This window comes from Anser cygnoides, chromosome 2 (assembly GCF_040182565.1).
Source record: "Anser cygnoides isolate HZ-2024a breed goose chromosome 2, Taihu_goose_T2T_genome, whole genome shotgun sequence".
In the NCBI taxonomy this organism is placed as follows: domain Eukaryota; kingdom Metazoa; phylum Chordata; class Aves; order Anseriformes; family Anatidae; genus Anser; species Anser cygnoides.
Window position 1 is genome coordinate 53,375,908 of NC_089874.1, and position 16,363 is coordinate 53,392,270.

Consider the following 16,363-nt stretch of genomic DNA (forward strand, 5'->3'; position numbering starts at 1 on the left):
CCTATTCTATTCCTATTCTAAAGTCTGTTTTATTTTGTCATGGACAACCTAAAACCTTTCACAAGAGCAAAAAGATTTTAATATTAAAGTTTAATAGGCTGCCTCCAATACAACCAAAAAGTATTCAGCTTCCCCTAAAGAAACCAAGAAAGGTTTCTTTTAAGCAGGCAGCTCTGCAGCAAAGGGAACTGTCCTCATCTTGTGAAAAATCCCAAAATTGCCTGGACTCTGCCAAGCTGTTTGGCAGAGGTGATTACTGACGCAAATGTAAATTGTGAAGCTAAAAAGGAAATTGTTGCTCTTACTTCCTCCCCTCCCCAGCCACCACTATCCAACTGTAGTTTCTGTAGTTTCTGTTACCACCATCACATCCTGGTCAGTAGCTTGGGGAATGTATCTTGGACAACACAGCCAAGTACTTATAGATTTCACAGGAATTTAGGTCCTGCTGCATCTGTGCATCCCACAGAGCTTAATATTTATACCCTGGTTAATATTTTCACTCTTTGCACAAGTGACAGTGATTGGTGGCAGGCAAACAGTTCTTGGTATGTGTGCAATAGAAGAGATCCACATCTCACATCCCAATTGTGTTCACTCTGCAGATACTTTCCAATTAGTGGCATTATCTGGAAAACTTTTTATTGTCTACACTATTTCCTATGCTATTCAATCAATACAGGGTAACTCAGCTAGGCATAGGGGTATACTTTAGTTACTGCTCTCCAAAAAAGCAGTGTGCTTTGAGGGAGCTTAAGTTAACATCAGTGGTTTACATTAAAGTCACAAGTGCCAGCAAGCTAGTTAATCTTCCCTGCACAACTTCAAAATTGACCGTAAATAGCTACAAGCAAGCTAATTAATTTTTGTATTTTATTGTTTTGCATTTCTTTTAACTGAATGGGAGAAAATAGTCTACCGAGCTGAAGAAGTTAAAACAAAACTAAAGTGCAATCACAGAGAACCAGCATTCCTCCTTCTCCTTGGCACCCTCCATTAAATGCTTTAACTATCCTTAAGGAAAAAAAACAACAAATCAAGCTCCTCTGAAAACTCTTTTCTGTAATAAAAGCATGTGGACAACGTAAGCATTAATGTTAGTTAGAAGCATCATGGTTTATTCACCTGGAATAGCTGTTAACCTGCTGTGATCTTGACACATTTATGTTGTTGAGCTCTGGTACATTCAAGCTGGTGGTCGTATGTTTACTGTGACAGTACGATTGATGCGCTTTATTTGATATTACTCCATTACTGCAACTACTTTCAAACCCTGAAAAGAAGTTTTTATAATTGAAATCATCTACAAACTTATTTGTAAGTACCTAATTACACAAGTGAAATAAGCATGGCTTAGTTGTTTGTGGTCACTAAATACTTCATTTGTCAAACAAGCAATCCCAAATAGTTAGCTTCCATGCTTCAGGTACCTGAAACTTCACGGCTTCTGCAGTGCAAAAGTTAAAGCATTATTTAACAAATACTAACACACAGATGAGAAGGTTTTTCAGTTGTGCATATACACTAAAATATAAAACTGAATCAACACAATCATTTTTTAGAATGGAAACATTATTTCTGAAAGACGTGAAGCATCTCCTCTAGGCCACTTAATCATTAAGAACGGAAGAAGACATGCATCTTTATAATTCCTTATCACATAATTCTCTTGATAAATACACAGTAAAATTCAGTGTTGAAAATGTTTTACATATTGCTAACTCAAATACAACCTCCCTCCTTCCCCCACATAATTATTTTAATTGCTAATATTGTGCTTTGCTAAATAAAATTACACCATGCTGTGAAATTCTGATGTCTGGCTAAAATCTCTTCTGACCCTTCTAAAATATAATCAAGAAACTACTATTTGAAGCAAAGATGTAATTGGCAGCTCTATCAAGCCCAGAAGCAGGAGCTCCCTAATATCTTCTAACATAGAAGCAGGTCACAGGAAGGATTTATTATTTAAAAAGCAAACAAAACAAAACTAAACAAAATAAAAACAACCACAAACACATGCCACTTTCTGCCATTCAGGAAATTCCAAATCTCAATGCTAATGATACCACTCATCAACTTGCTTATTAAATATCACCTCTGTTTTCAAAGCAAGAAAGTTAGGGGTACTTTCTACAACACATCCCAAGAAGCACCCAAAGAAACAACTCAAAATCTGAGCGTAACACCACTCAGACACATTCAGCAGCAACTGTTATTCTGGTGGCTGTGCAACACTGGCTTCCTACTCAAACCTACCAAGAGGAGAAAAGAAAAGCCCCCAGTCTGCTCCGGTTTGGATTTAAGCATGAAACTGGACTGGAAGTTGATGGCTTCCACCTGCTACCAAAACAGTCTTGGGTTCAAAGATGACACCACATTCAAGTACCATTTTAACATGCCCAATCTCCTCTCCGTGTTTGGGAAGTTACTGGGATCTCCCCGCAGGCACTTGGGAGCTCTAAACATGCAGGACTTCCCACTGAAGCTTTACCACCAGTCTAGACTCTCAGAACCTTTTCAGCTACTCAGAGTGAAATTCGGCTGCCAGAAGAAAGTAGCTCTTCTGTGTTTGTTTTTTAACCTAACTTGACCACTCAGTTTCTGGTATTTCCTACTATTTCATGAACAACACAGGAAATGAATAGAACAGACCACTGTCTAAGATTTAAGGCATTTTGCCTAAGCCACGATTTCGCGTCAAAAGAACAAATTCATGTCAGAACCTTCCATCTCCTGGAAGCAATCATTTCTTAAATTTGATTTTATACATATGCTTTCCATTTCCCCAGCTAAGAATAAGATATTTTAATTGTTAAAACTATCGTTCAATGCAAAGCATTCAGTCTCAACCCAACTAAAACAAACTGTCTATCTGGAGGTTTGATACTTGTAACTTCTGCTGATACTCAAAATTATAGGAAAAGCTTGAAATGTGTGAAGTGTCCTCCACATCAACTTACCAGAAAAGTGTGTGCTGCTCCCTTTGCCTGTTGCCAAATTGTGAATGTTCATTCCATGGCTAGGGCTCATGCTAGGACTACTAAATGATCGTGGGCTAACAGGGTAACTATCTTGAGATTTTGGACTGTGGCCTCCCAAACACCGCACTTCACTGTCTGTACCATTCACCATCTCTATAAACTGGCGCACCCTAAACAAAAGACAAAGAAGTTAAGCCAACAAAACAATTAACATGTTTCAGTTGACCAGTGATTTTAGTGTTAAATATACAGTCTGACTCAATGAAATGCTGAGTGTCACTAACCCAATCATAAATAAACTTTGAGTATTCATCCAAAATACAAAACTACAAAATTTGTGAGGGAGGAGAACAGGAATATTATCCTTTGAGGATAAACTCTGGCAAGAAGTCCTCAAAGTTCAGAGAACTAAACTACATTTTTTGTTTTAACTGTTCTGTTTTATTGGCAGGGGCAAGTTTGTTTCTTGAGAAGGATACATAGTTCTGTTGTCATGTCTATCATTCCCCTCAAAGTAAATGAGAACATACTTTCACTGCCTGGAACAGTAAGGATTAAATGATAACTTTTAACATGAAACATTTGCACTGGAAAACAGTTTAAAAAGCAAGATCACATACAAACCTTCCCTTTAGAGGTGGTTGCTCTTTGTCAATTTTATTTTAAAAGAGGAGGTTTTACTATGAACTCTGATGAAGCTCACAACTACCACTAATGTTTTAGGCTTGGATAGTCTTAATAGAACAGGCAGAATTTAGCAAGACAGACTGAGAAAAAGAAACATACAGTTAATATTATAGAGTGAGGTCTTACACCGAAACGTTCCCATTTTATGAATTCTGTGGTAAGTTTGCAGCACTATCAGGTGAATTCTGTTCAGCACTTGAGTGTGACAGACTTGAAATACATTTCAAGTAAATTAATTGACCATAAAAATCATAGCGTTTTGTTCTTATAGAAGGAGCAGATTTTTTTCCCCACATTCAAACATTATGACATGATAGAAAATTCTGGAGGATCGGTGCAGGTGGCAAGTGCCAGAAGGTGAATATTGCGTGCCTGGGAAGCTACAAGAAGTCTTTGGGATTACCAAATTTCCACAGTATTAGCCAGAGGTTTCAAATAAAGTGACAAGGAGTGGAACAACTCATTTTAAACTGGTCTTTAACGTCAGTCAGCCATCTGAAGGAACAGACCAACTTATTCCATAAGACTTTTAGCTTTCTTAAATATTCATCAGTTAACATTAATTTTTATGTAGGAGAAACTGATTAAAATTCACTCCAAAAATATAAAACTTAGTTCTATAGGACAAGTCTACAGCAAGATGTGAATTATGCTGCAAAACAGGACCTTGATGACAAAACCTAGTTAAACATGTAGCAAATAAATACAGCATAAAGAAAAAAACTACACAAATTTTCTAAAAAATGCTGCTTAACTGTTTAAGTTTTTGTGAAAACTTTAAATAAGTAACTGTCTAGTCTCAGAAGGTACTTGTGTCATCTATAAACACACATCTGTATAATTTGAAGACTCACTTTAATGCAAATAAGAGATTAGGATTTCTTTCTAGTAAACTTGGATACAACTGTTGTGTTGTTTCAATGGCTTCTCCCATTCTTCCTGCTAAAACCAATTTCTGAATTCCTGTTCACCAAAAAACAAATAAGAGATTAGGATTTTCTTCTAGTAAACTTGGATACAGCTGTTATGTTGTTTCAATGGGTTCTCCATTCACCCTGCCAAAACCAGTTTCTGAATTTCTGTTCACCAAAAACAACAGTTAAAAGGACAGCTTACGGATTAATACATGTAAATTATTAAAAGACACTGCAATCATTAAGTGTTTGCTTTTTTCTATTAGAAAAAATAGCGTAAAGAAAAATCATGCTTCCTTAAAATGCTCAATAGGGAAATCGAAGAATTGCACTCCTCCTACAGGTATTCAAACAAGTACTCAGCAAATACTTTTATTGTCAGCATACAACTACTTTGTACTCAGATTGCTCATTTAGAGCTAGATTAAGACTGCAGACACTTATGTGATTTATTTCTCATTTTCATAGCTTTATCATAAGCACATACCAAACTATTGTCACCCAAGAAAATTCAATTACCTCCCACTCCCAGAGGTTCAACTTTGACCAAGAAATATAAAATTTAGTCTCCCTTACCTACAAGGCATGCTTTAAGTCAGGTTACAGTTGACTAAACCTTTCCACAACAGTCCCAGCAGCTTTAGTTAATGCTTCTGTTGCTGTAACCTGGCACAAGCTTCAGTCTCACAGCTCTATCCACCAACAGAGAAATTGATCCAAATGAAAGAACAGCCCAACAACCAGGCTATTTTTCCACCAGAGCAGTTTCCCCATGTGGTGTGTCATGCAGACAACCACTGAACACAAGTGCTTGTGTTCATACAGCAGGAATCTAAATGAATGGGGGAAGGCACTGTCTTAATCAGGCTGCCAAACAGCCCAGCCACAGCAAGTTAAAACTGAACAGTATACTGTTAGTTCTCCGTGTCCTCTTCCCCCTCACAACCATGAACAGGAAAAAATCAAAATTTGCTGTAACTTATCAAGCATTCTCTAACATCTACCCCTTTTCACAGTTGAGATAAAAGTCTAAACTTTTGTCACCACAGTTTTTTTATTCTTGTTTGTGAGAGCTAATGGTCAGTCACAAACACTACTATACAGACATCACACACATTTGCTTAAGACAGATCACAATTTTCCATTCAAGAGAAGGACAACAGGTAATTTATCACATCCTACTACATCAAACAAACTCCAAAAGTATTAGTGCAGAAGGTCATCTTAACCAGCTGTTCATAAATGTGTAGCTTTACATGAAAGCAAAGAATTGTACTACGAAATAGTGCTGAAACAAAATTCTACAAGGAAGCTTAAAAGAAAGTTTTATACAGTATCTGATTAAGGGAGAGGGGAATATAAGAGATGTAATGTGCTTTCCAGCCTTACTTTGTCTATTTTTAATGGAAGCTAATTCTTCTAGCACAGTCTGGTCTGTGGACCTGGCGAATGCCTCTGCTGTTGCACAGTATCCATGGTGAACTAAGTAAGATGACACCATTCTAAAAATAAACAAAAACAAAAGCCAGAAACACTTATTAAATACAGGTAAGCAACTAAGAACCTCTTGAACATGAAACCCATTCCTGAAAAAAAGTGACTGAATTAAAGAATTGTATTTGAAACTCAGAAACTTCAGTTAAGAGCCAGTATCTTCAAACATAATACAAAACCGACATATTTTTTTAATGATGCGTTTTAATACAATTATTTATGAACGAAAATTGGGTCAATTAAAATACTACCTGCTAATGAAGTTTCTTTATTGCTCATTGCATACGTTGAAGCACAATTTCTGCACATTCTGAAGTGAATTTTTGCTTTCACCAAGAAATAATAAACGTGAAGCCACAGCCATTTCTCCATGTGATGCATTAACAAGCCACAACCTAACCTGGCATACCAAAAAATAAATGCAAAGGGAAATTTCCAGAGCCAACTATTATGACTGTGGCAATTTTTCTAAACAAACCAACCCAAATTGGACAGATCAAATCAGAATGGAAGATTTATACTTATTATAAATTCTTAAGTAATAACACAAATCTCCTGAGAAACATCTATTCATGCTCAGTTTTATACATATTTATCAAGCCTGCTATGTCAACAAAACTTTGTACTACTTGTTAATATTATCTGTGATTTTTTTGCATAAGACAATAGTTAAAGACCTATGAATTAGATAAACCTTTTTTTTTTTTTTTTTTTAAATGAACGATATTCAAAGTCTTACTTCTGAATCATTGTTTGCCATTCTCCTTCCCGATCTCCTATTGGAAATCTGTCAATCTGTGCTTGAATTTTGGTTCTCCATTCTCGCATATAGTCTTCAATATCAAATACAAATGGGTGTTGTCCAAAATTAGCATCCACAACTTCTCCTGGTGTCTGAAGCCCTACTGTAGGGTACAAGTTTGGCTGCAAGAAAATTTTTAATTAGTTCTTTCCTCTTACACTGAATTCCCCATATTTTTTTTTCCAACTCTGTACTAATATCCCCAATGCTAGCAGCGTGAAAAAGCAAATACCTCTGGATTATCTGTCCAGTAGTTAAAGCAACTTCTACCAATCCAGCAATACAATGACTGATTAATTTTATTCCCAGTGGTCACAATTCTTTATTTTGAAATAAGAAAGCCTTAGTGATCATTCTCTTTCTAGTCAGAATATGCACTTTTTAAGCTGTGCTAACGTTTACAACTTTTGGTTTAAGTTTTACAAAATATTCAATACCAATTTTTAAATGATTTTTTTAAAGACCAGGATTAAAGTTTCTTTTAAAAAGAGAACAAAAATTAAACTTACAAAGTGGGCCATTTTCCTTTTGGGGTGAAATACTTAAAACATCGCTGAATTTTAGTGGTAAGAACTGACAGGATAGAGAACTCATTAGCCTCAAAGTCCAAGTGTAGCGCCTAAAAAGAACTGTAACAGTGCATTGAAGTTCTCGTGAATTCCTGGACTTGTATCTACAAAAAGACTTTAAAGCATTTATTGTTGTCTCAGTTTTATTTTCTGCTTAGAGATTAGGTCTCAATGCAAATTTGAAATATGCCAAATATAAGAGAAGTAAAACCTGCCTGTTGGGATTAAAGTAACTTTCTTAAATGCAACTAGCATCTCAGAAATGGCAATGCAATCAGTTTTTATTTATTAATTTATTTTTTAATATACCTACATCGTATTTACACTGCAGTCAATGGTGGTATGGTATAACGGTACGCTGATCTACAGAACTGCATACTAAATAAACGACAGCTATGAGGAAGACCTATCATGATGTTGACACATCAACATGCAGGTCACCAGAACGCTGAAACCCGGTGAAATCAAAGAATACTCTAGCTGTTACAACCATGCCGAAGCCTATCTTGCCTCCTCCCCACTCTGACCTTTTTTTTTTTTCCTCCCTTAAATAAATCTTGCTAATAGTGTTATCTAGCCTAGACTAAGCAACAAAGAAAGAGTCTCAAATCTTTTAATGAGATGAAAACAATCACTTCTAATGAGGAGGGGTCCAGCTTCATGCTTCAGATTGAGATGTCAGAGTTCTCTTGTGTTGGTATCACAGGCTAGCAAGGACCCCTGCTGGCATCCCAAAGATACAGGAAAGTGGCAGCAGTTTCCTAGTCGTAGCACCCAACACTGCGCCCTAGGTTACTGGCTTCATTTTTCCTTAATGTCTGTCCCTGCCTCCTGTGGTCACAGCTAACAGTAGCTGGCCAGATGGAACTGTGTTCACGCGCTGTGCCCTAACCAGATTAGATCAGAAGTGAAGTGGATGAGAAAAAGCAAAGTTAAGTGCAGTATCATGCCTGCACCAGTAGCATAGGGAACACAGTGACTTTAAGGAAAGTACAATTTAATTGACAAAGAGAGAAGGCTTCGAGTATCTGCAGCTTTCTTGAAGAAAAAAATACTTTGATATGTTTGATATTATGGAGTGAACAGCACATAAGAAGATTTTTTGAAAGCTAGGCATCAAGCATGAGTTACACTGACCACTGGCTACTTAAGTAGCCAGCTTTTGGGCACCTGACACACAGCCACACACATGCACAATGCTGGTGGTTTAACGAAGGTTGATCTTGCATGTAGGGCCTGCATCTGTCAAACTAAGGATGTAGTAACTAATTGTATGTACAATTTCCTGGCAAAGTTCCAACAGAATTGCTTGAACATTGAAAACCCAAATAGGAAAACCCCTGTGAAGCTTGATGTAAAAACAAAAAAGCTTTTGGCTTCAATTAATAAATCACTGAAATGATGAGCAGTATCTGGTATTAAACTGGATAAGAGGGTTATCATTGGATTTCCAAGAAGCACAAGGTAAATGTGAGTTACGTTTAAACATCTGTTTATAACACATAGCAAAGCTGTTTGAAAATGCACTTATCTTACCGGTAAATCTGTGAAAGCGATGCCTGTAACAAAGAGAAAATAAAGATTAATGTCTGGGTTCTAGTCAGGTTTCTCAAGTATATCATTATACACTTAGAAAACTCACCCAAACTGTCTCAAAATTAGCAGCTAAGTGTGGTGACATGCATGATGCTTAGGTAAAACTGATGTGCTTGAATAATAAAGGGCAACACTTGGCAAAGAGTAATTTTCATTCAAAAGCTCTTAGTTTGCCCTTGATTTTTCACAATAGGGCCTAAGATTTAGCAAGCATCATACAGATACACAATGGAGCATGAAAATTCTTGCTGTAGATTAAAATTTACAGGAAAGAAAAACATCTGCAGATAATTTTTTCACTTGCATGTCTTAATATTGAGACGTCAAGGCTTAGCAGTGTCTTTTCTTGCTTGTTATTATTTTTCTTTCTAAGTAGGCATTATCTTTACATGAGTAGCACATGACTATAATACTCCAAACCAGGCTGGAAAGTGTTTCGCTCTAATCCACCCCAGGGTGTTTTGGTTTTTGAACAGAATAGCTTGATATCCTGTTATATAATTAAAAGCATCTACCCACCCATAAGACCAGGACAGTGATTTTGCTGTCTCGGGATTAGAGAAAAATCTGACCTCTATACACTTGAGGAACTTCAAGCAGATTAAGGGGAAAAAAGCTTTCATTTAAAAATAAATAGGAGGAAGTCTACTTCTGACAGCCAAACAGTGAAAGTACTCCATAATTGTGTTTATTGTTGAAAATTTACTTTTTTTTTTCAAGCACATAACGACTCAAATCCACTTATCCCCTCAAACTTGTATTTATTTCTATAACACCACTGCCTTTTCAAATTTAAGATTAAAACAAAAGCTTTTAACCTTTTGTATTAAATTCCATCCCTGTTTTCAATCTCCATTCTTCACCAAGACTTCAAATCTCAATAGCATCTGGAGTTCTTGCATCTTTAATACAAAAGGATGATGCATCTAGTGAATCCCTGTCACGTCTCAAAGCTATCGTTTTTACTTACTACCTATTCACACCCTAATTTTTGTTATTATTATTTACTTATTTTTAAGTTATAACCGCTTTTTCTATTTGACACATTTTGACATCCAACTCATCCTTTTCCAAAATGATCATGGCAGTTGCTAAGATAAACGATGATCAATTGACAAATATTTTTTTTTTTTTTTTAAAATTCGTTAGTTTTGGGGGAGCTGGGGGATTCCTCATCCAATTCAGGGTTTTACACATGCACAAATAATTGCTTAGCCCTTTCTGTACTGTCAAATCCCAGGCTGAGCTGGAGATTTCCAATACTCTAGTTACCTCTGTGGCCCAGAGAATAAAAACTAAGTGACCTCCATGTTGCAATTTGATAGGAGTCCTGGACAACAAGCAGCAACAACTCAGCAAGACAGCCAAAATTTCTGGTTTCTTTTTTCCCCTACACACATAATCAGAGCTCCTCTGCTCGCCGAGCTAGCAAAGCCCACCACAGCAAAAGAGAAGTCAGGTTTCCTTCTGTAATCCAGGAAGCATTCATCAGATTTTCTGTTTGAGAGATGATACTATACTATACTTTGGGAGCGTTATTCAACAGTTGGCCTAATCCAGTCTGCTTTAAGACTTCCACTGATATAGCAGGTTCTACCCCTTCCCACTTAGCTCTTCCACGCACATGGCCACAAGAACAGTCAGCACAGTGTTTGTGTTTGATCAACCACCTGATCTAACTTACCTGTAGCCATACTGCTACTAGCTCCAAAAACAGATGAAGGAAGACTACCCTCCTTAGCTTTAACCAAGATTAGAATCAATTAAATGAGCCCTTATCTTCCGTTTTAATAGATACCTGAAACAGGGCGAAAACCAAACTGCTACAAAATGGATGATTCAAGCATATATAAACTCATTCAGCTCAGAAGAAATATTAAATCACGATAGAATCACAGACAAATTTTCTTAGAAGTGACCTCTGGAGGCATTTAAGCCCAGCTCAGAGGAGGGGGTAGTACAACTCCCAGATTAGATCTGTCTGCTCAGATCTGAGCAAACATGTAACCCTGTTCTGAGAGACAAGAAGAATTTGAACCCTGTTCTTCCCATTACTACTTCCCAAGCCTCCTACATGCTTGGAAATGTGAGAAAATAAAGCTTCATAATCTCAATAATCTCTTATTTCAAGATAGCTTCTCCTCATCTTTTCACGTTCCTACCCATGACAGTTTATTTCCTCTTTGTGAGCCTTATCCCTTGAACCCTTCTACTTCCCTCAGCACAATTCCAGTATCTCGTCATCAAGCCCCAAGCCCTTACTCTATCCTTAATGCAGGAAATAGATTTTTTGTTCTGTCCGTACAACACTACATATTTTTGCTCATTACATTACATAGTTACTGAATTATTGTATACATATCATTAGAAATTCTCTCTATTCCCCCCACCATCTTCAAACTCAAGAATCGTCTTGCAGTGTTGCATAATGCTAAACTCTACCACAAGTACCTAGTGGACTTAATTTTAGCACAAATTCTATAATTTGTGGCTTTATCCCAACAATGTATGACTCCAAATTGGGAATCCAAAATACACTGTTCTCCAAGATATGTATAAAAATAATGTTATTTTGATATAAGGTTTTAGTGAAGGTTAGGTGTTCCCCACACAGCAGAATTTTTAAATTTATCTGTTCTCCATTTCTCTGATTCTCCAACATCCATCACCTTGTATTATAAGTATCAAATATTAATTGCGGCCTCAGGAGCAGATTTCATAACTGCAGATCCCATGGAATGAGATGCTATGGCAAATCCTTCCACATTCAAAAGTCATGTTAGTGCAAGTGATATGTAAGAAGTTATTCTTTCCAATTCTTTAGTTAGTACATAGATTACAAGATTATTTAAAGAAATATTCAAACACTGCTCCTAACATGAGGAGAATTTCAGATTTAAAACACACAGGGAGCATCAAATTTACAGACATAATGCTATCGTTAAAGATAATGGTTCTCCATACCCAAGCTATGTCCATTCTTGGTGTAGAAGCAGGTATTATTGATAAGGTTGACACAACAACCAATGACATCACCCGTAGTAAATGTTGGACCGTAGGGTTGTCCGGTTCCAGAGGAACAGAATGAATGTCCATCATCTCCATGGTAACCATATGAATGTTTATCCCAACCTACAGAACAAAGCATTTGCAATTTATTCATTTCCTTTATCACGAAATAGTGGAAAGACTAAGCAGAATTAGCAAGATCTAATGAGGTTAATAAGATTATTTACTATGTTCAATTTTCTAAGATTTCTTACGTAACTAACAAAGCTGATCCTTAAAAAAAAAGGATCCTTTTAAAAAAAAGGACAGCTTCTTTTATCAAAATGGCTGAACAGGTAATGCCATTTGTAGTACTTAAAAGGCAACACAAATTCAGAAAACATGTTTTTGCTTTAAGCAAACACGCAGAATTATCAAAACCAAAAAATAACATCAGCTACAATGTTGAAATTTCAAAGCTGTCTGTAGATCTGACATGTCCCAGTAAAGCAGTGAAGATCCTCCTGTTCTCCCTTTCATCTTACAAAACTATTGCAACAACCATATGTCATAATCAAATTCTTCCTGGCTAAAACCCAGATATGCATCTCTGGGGAAACACATTTCAACTCCTGATTATTCTTAATGACTATTCAGCAGCAAACAATCTCTGCACAATAGCAGAGTCTCTAGACTATAGAGTCACTAGCTTTGCTGCTCCTACAAAAAAAAGGAAAAAATTATGAATACAGGTGAAAGTCACAGCCAGCAGGCAAATTATTATGTATGCAAATAGGGTGCTAATTTTGCAGAAAGAAGCTGTAGAACTAGTTAAGAAGCTTCATATTGTTGCACTATTCTCAACAGAATTCACAGCAAAGAATTTTAGTCCGAGTTCATTTTAAAATATCTATTTACACTTAATACTCATACACAAAATAAACTTAATGCCACCCACTAATAATTCATTACCCTTAGGTGAGCTAACAGCATAACCAGGACTTGCTGTTATCGTAAGGGTTTCTTTCCACCACAGCGTTTGGGTGAGTAAATAATGCAAAAGAGACAGAATGCAGACACACACAGGTAAATTCAACATGATTTTATACTTGGTGAATAGTAACAATTTAAAAAAAAACCTTTTTTTTTTTAATAAGACTGTGTCCCTGACAATGTAGGGCAATGGAAGAGTCAAAACTGTGCTATACATCCTTACTATTAAGGTTGGAAAGGTAACGGTATGGAAAATGACTGGAGAGCTCATTTCATGTTTGACAAGGAAGTTTTTACCTAAACTACTCATCTTTATCATCACAAATTCAGTTTACAGAGCAAGGAAATCTATAGCTTCATTTTTTTGAAACGGGATTACATTTTTAAAATGTATTTGTTTTTTAAACAGTACCTGCAAAACGTTATCAGTAACGCTAATAGTTGAGGCCAGTGGTACAGGAGCAAATACACAGTAAAATGATAAAAAACTAAGCTTTTTACCTGCAAGTTTAACATAATACAGATACAGATACAACACAGAGATGAATGCTATGCTCCCTGGTGCTTACCAGAACCATTTTATCAAGCTCAAGCATATTTCAAACCAAAATTAATTGTATCAGTAACTTACCAAATGTAATAAATACTAAAACATACCTGGTAACCTATTCATGTTCACACCCTGTGCTGAAAGCCCAATTCCCATGTAACTGTAAAAACAAAAGAACAGAAGAAATTTACATCTCTTACAAAAATGCATACATATATGTGGGATGCTGTCAAGAAACATTGTGCTGATTAACCATACACCAATTAAGAGGTCCTTTAATACTGGCACAACAGCAAAAGAACTGAACAGAAAAAAATCACTCCTGGTATATATACTAAGTTTACTATAGACAGAATTTCTGTCTTTGAAGGGGCGGACAACTTTCTTTTCTTTCAAGCATCCTAGGTTATCTATAACGAATACTGATGGTAGCCATAAAGTTTAGAGCATGAATGAAGAAAGTGGCCTAATCACATTTTCATTCAATGTACCTAGTCAGTTCTACAGATAATCTGGAATGAGTAACAAAATACATGGAAAACTGTGCATAATTTCAGCAGTAAAATCCATCTTTGCATGACACTTATGCAAAGTTCAAACTAAAACGTTACAAGCCTGGGTCATGGAGCAGAATACTACCTCAAGAAATTTACCAGTAATGTTACTTAGCTGTTAGAAATCTGTTGGCAAACTGAAGAGGGAAAATATCTTTGCTCTACTGACCAGTAACCTCAATTCTAAACAAGTTATTGCTAGGTCATTCAAGTCCAAAAAAACAACTTTAAAAAGAGCAGTTTTAATAAAGTCAGTGTCCAGTACCATTTTCAACAATTTAATAGCAAATAATGGAAGGTCAAAATGAATAATTCCCTCCTCCCCCCCTCCAATCACACTATTTCAAGTTAGTGAAATCAGTTTTACTTCTGCTGGTTAATCAAAAGTCACTTCGTGACCAAGATGACTGGAAACCAAAAGAAAAACAACACAATGAAAAGCTAGGCTTTTACTAGCATCCCCAAAACAAACAAAAGACCCTACTAACTAAAACAAACATCTAAACATAACCTAAGCTTAACATTTCCTAGATTATCAAAACATGCAAATAATTGTGACACTAGTTCAAATTAACACAGTTTTGCCACAAAGTGCTGAATAAGCTGTATAAAAAAATATTCCACCATGCCAATTTGAAAATACTTTACAACAAGCAGCATGACCTTTGTATTCTCGTCTAGTAAAACTGCAATTTTCATGCAACTATTCTACTAGTAAACACAATTTAATCTGCTATTTAAAATGTTCCACATAGAATGAAACTGAGCAGGAAAAAACAAAGGTCCTATGCTTAATTGTGTAAAAGGGATTTCTGCTTTTTATATTGATCACCTTCAATGGTAACCTTACCTGCTTCTGTGTTTGATATTTACAAAGCCCTCCTCGGATAATATTAACTATGATACCCATCTTTCTCATCCTCCAACATACCAACAATGTGAAATAGAACCTCAGAAACATATACTACTGATACTGAAGAGCTGAAGCAAAGGGCAGCAGACAAAAGGATTAGTCTTTGCTGCACACTAAATTACATCACTGAAGCACCACTACTTCAGAGTCAACAAAACAATCATAAATGAAAGCAACAAGTGGAAAACCATATATTTTGTCTTAAAACATAAAGGTAGAATCGTTATTAAGGTAGTATAGAGTTTGATGCATGAAGGATTCTCATGTAAAGACTGAAAATCCATTATCGTAAAGTCTCCTATAAGTAAATTTAAGCCATTTTTTTCTTTAGATTACTATTGAACACAGAAAGCCTTTCAAACCAAGTCATATTAAAAAAAAGCCTTCGACACAATCCAAGTTTCATTTCAGTATTCTTATAGAAACAAGATTGAGGTTATACAAAAACAAAATGCTAGACAGAAAACGATCACCTAGGTAACACTTTGGTACTTCCTATGTTTTCCCTTAGATGATCACAGAATCATCTAGGTCAGAAAAGACTATCAAGATCATCAAGTCAGCCTGACCTTCCCAGTCCTATCGCTAAATCATGTCCCCAGAAGACACTGTATCACCTGAGTCCCCTCTTAACTCAGTAACAATTGGAAAGATGGACCTACTGTTGAAGATATCCACCAAATTCTGTGCAGCCAGGAGTAAGGACTTTTTGCCCACTGGCTGTGACCAGAACACTGATGACAGCATCTGAGCAAGGAGAAGGATGTTTTACTGTACATGTTTTTTCCCCTGGGATTCACTTAAGGCTATGTGGAATACAATACCATGCCTCTGATGAAATGTTAATAGAAACTCAAGTGAAATTGGATTAAAACATTTTAACTAATTGACAGATTTACTGTAGACACCTTTCAAAAGCAGAAAGGAATGGCTACCGTTTATGGTTTGGAAGTTAACAAAATTAAATGCTGAGCAATTAGGCTAACTTAGCATTTGTTGTAGGTGATGGTATTTAATCGCATGTTCAACAAGATATAGTTTGCTGTAAATTGAGGGGGGGAAAGAACAGTATCATGACACACAGGTTTTAGCTGCTATAAAATTCATGAACAGAAGTTACATTTATGCCAAACTGCTACATGTAACTGCTGTTTATTTTTTTCCTGGGATACTTAACCTCCAGTTTTAAACAGACTTCTGTTTGCTTTTTAAACAAGTTTAGCTCGTATTTGCTAAATTTCAGTGGGAAGCATTACCCACACTGTCCTACGTGCCTCGTTAAGCTTCCTACCCCAGGGTTTCAGGATCAGGAGAAAACC

General features: G+C 36.3%; 1 protein-coding gene across 3 annotated transcripts in view; it reads right to left on the reverse strand.

Annotated features, from left to right (window-relative positions):
* Positions 1–16,363, reverse strand: part of RANBP9 (RAN binding protein 9) — a 39,485-nt gene that overhangs the window by 5,192 nt on the left and 17,930 nt on the right. For all 3 annotated transcript variants that reach the window (XM_066992084.1, XM_066992083.1, XM_066992085.1), the window contains exons 3-10: positions 13,685–13,737; positions 12,011–12,178; positions 8,987–9,009; positions 6,819–7,003; positions 5,975–6,087; positions 4,526–4,634; positions 2,964–3,154; positions 1,126–1,273 (exon numbers count right to left, since the gene is read on the reverse strand). In XM_066992084.1, the coding sequence (XP_066848185.1) occupies positions 1,126–1,273; positions 2,964–3,154; positions 4,526–4,634; positions 5,975–6,087; positions 6,819–7,003; positions 8,987–9,009; positions 12,011–12,178; positions 13,685–13,737 (990 nt within the window). The remainder of the gene's footprint in view (positions 1–1,125; positions 1,274–2,963; positions 3,155–4,525; positions 4,635–5,974; positions 6,088–6,818; positions 7,004–8,986; positions 9,010–12,010; positions 12,179–13,684; positions 13,738–16,363) is intronic.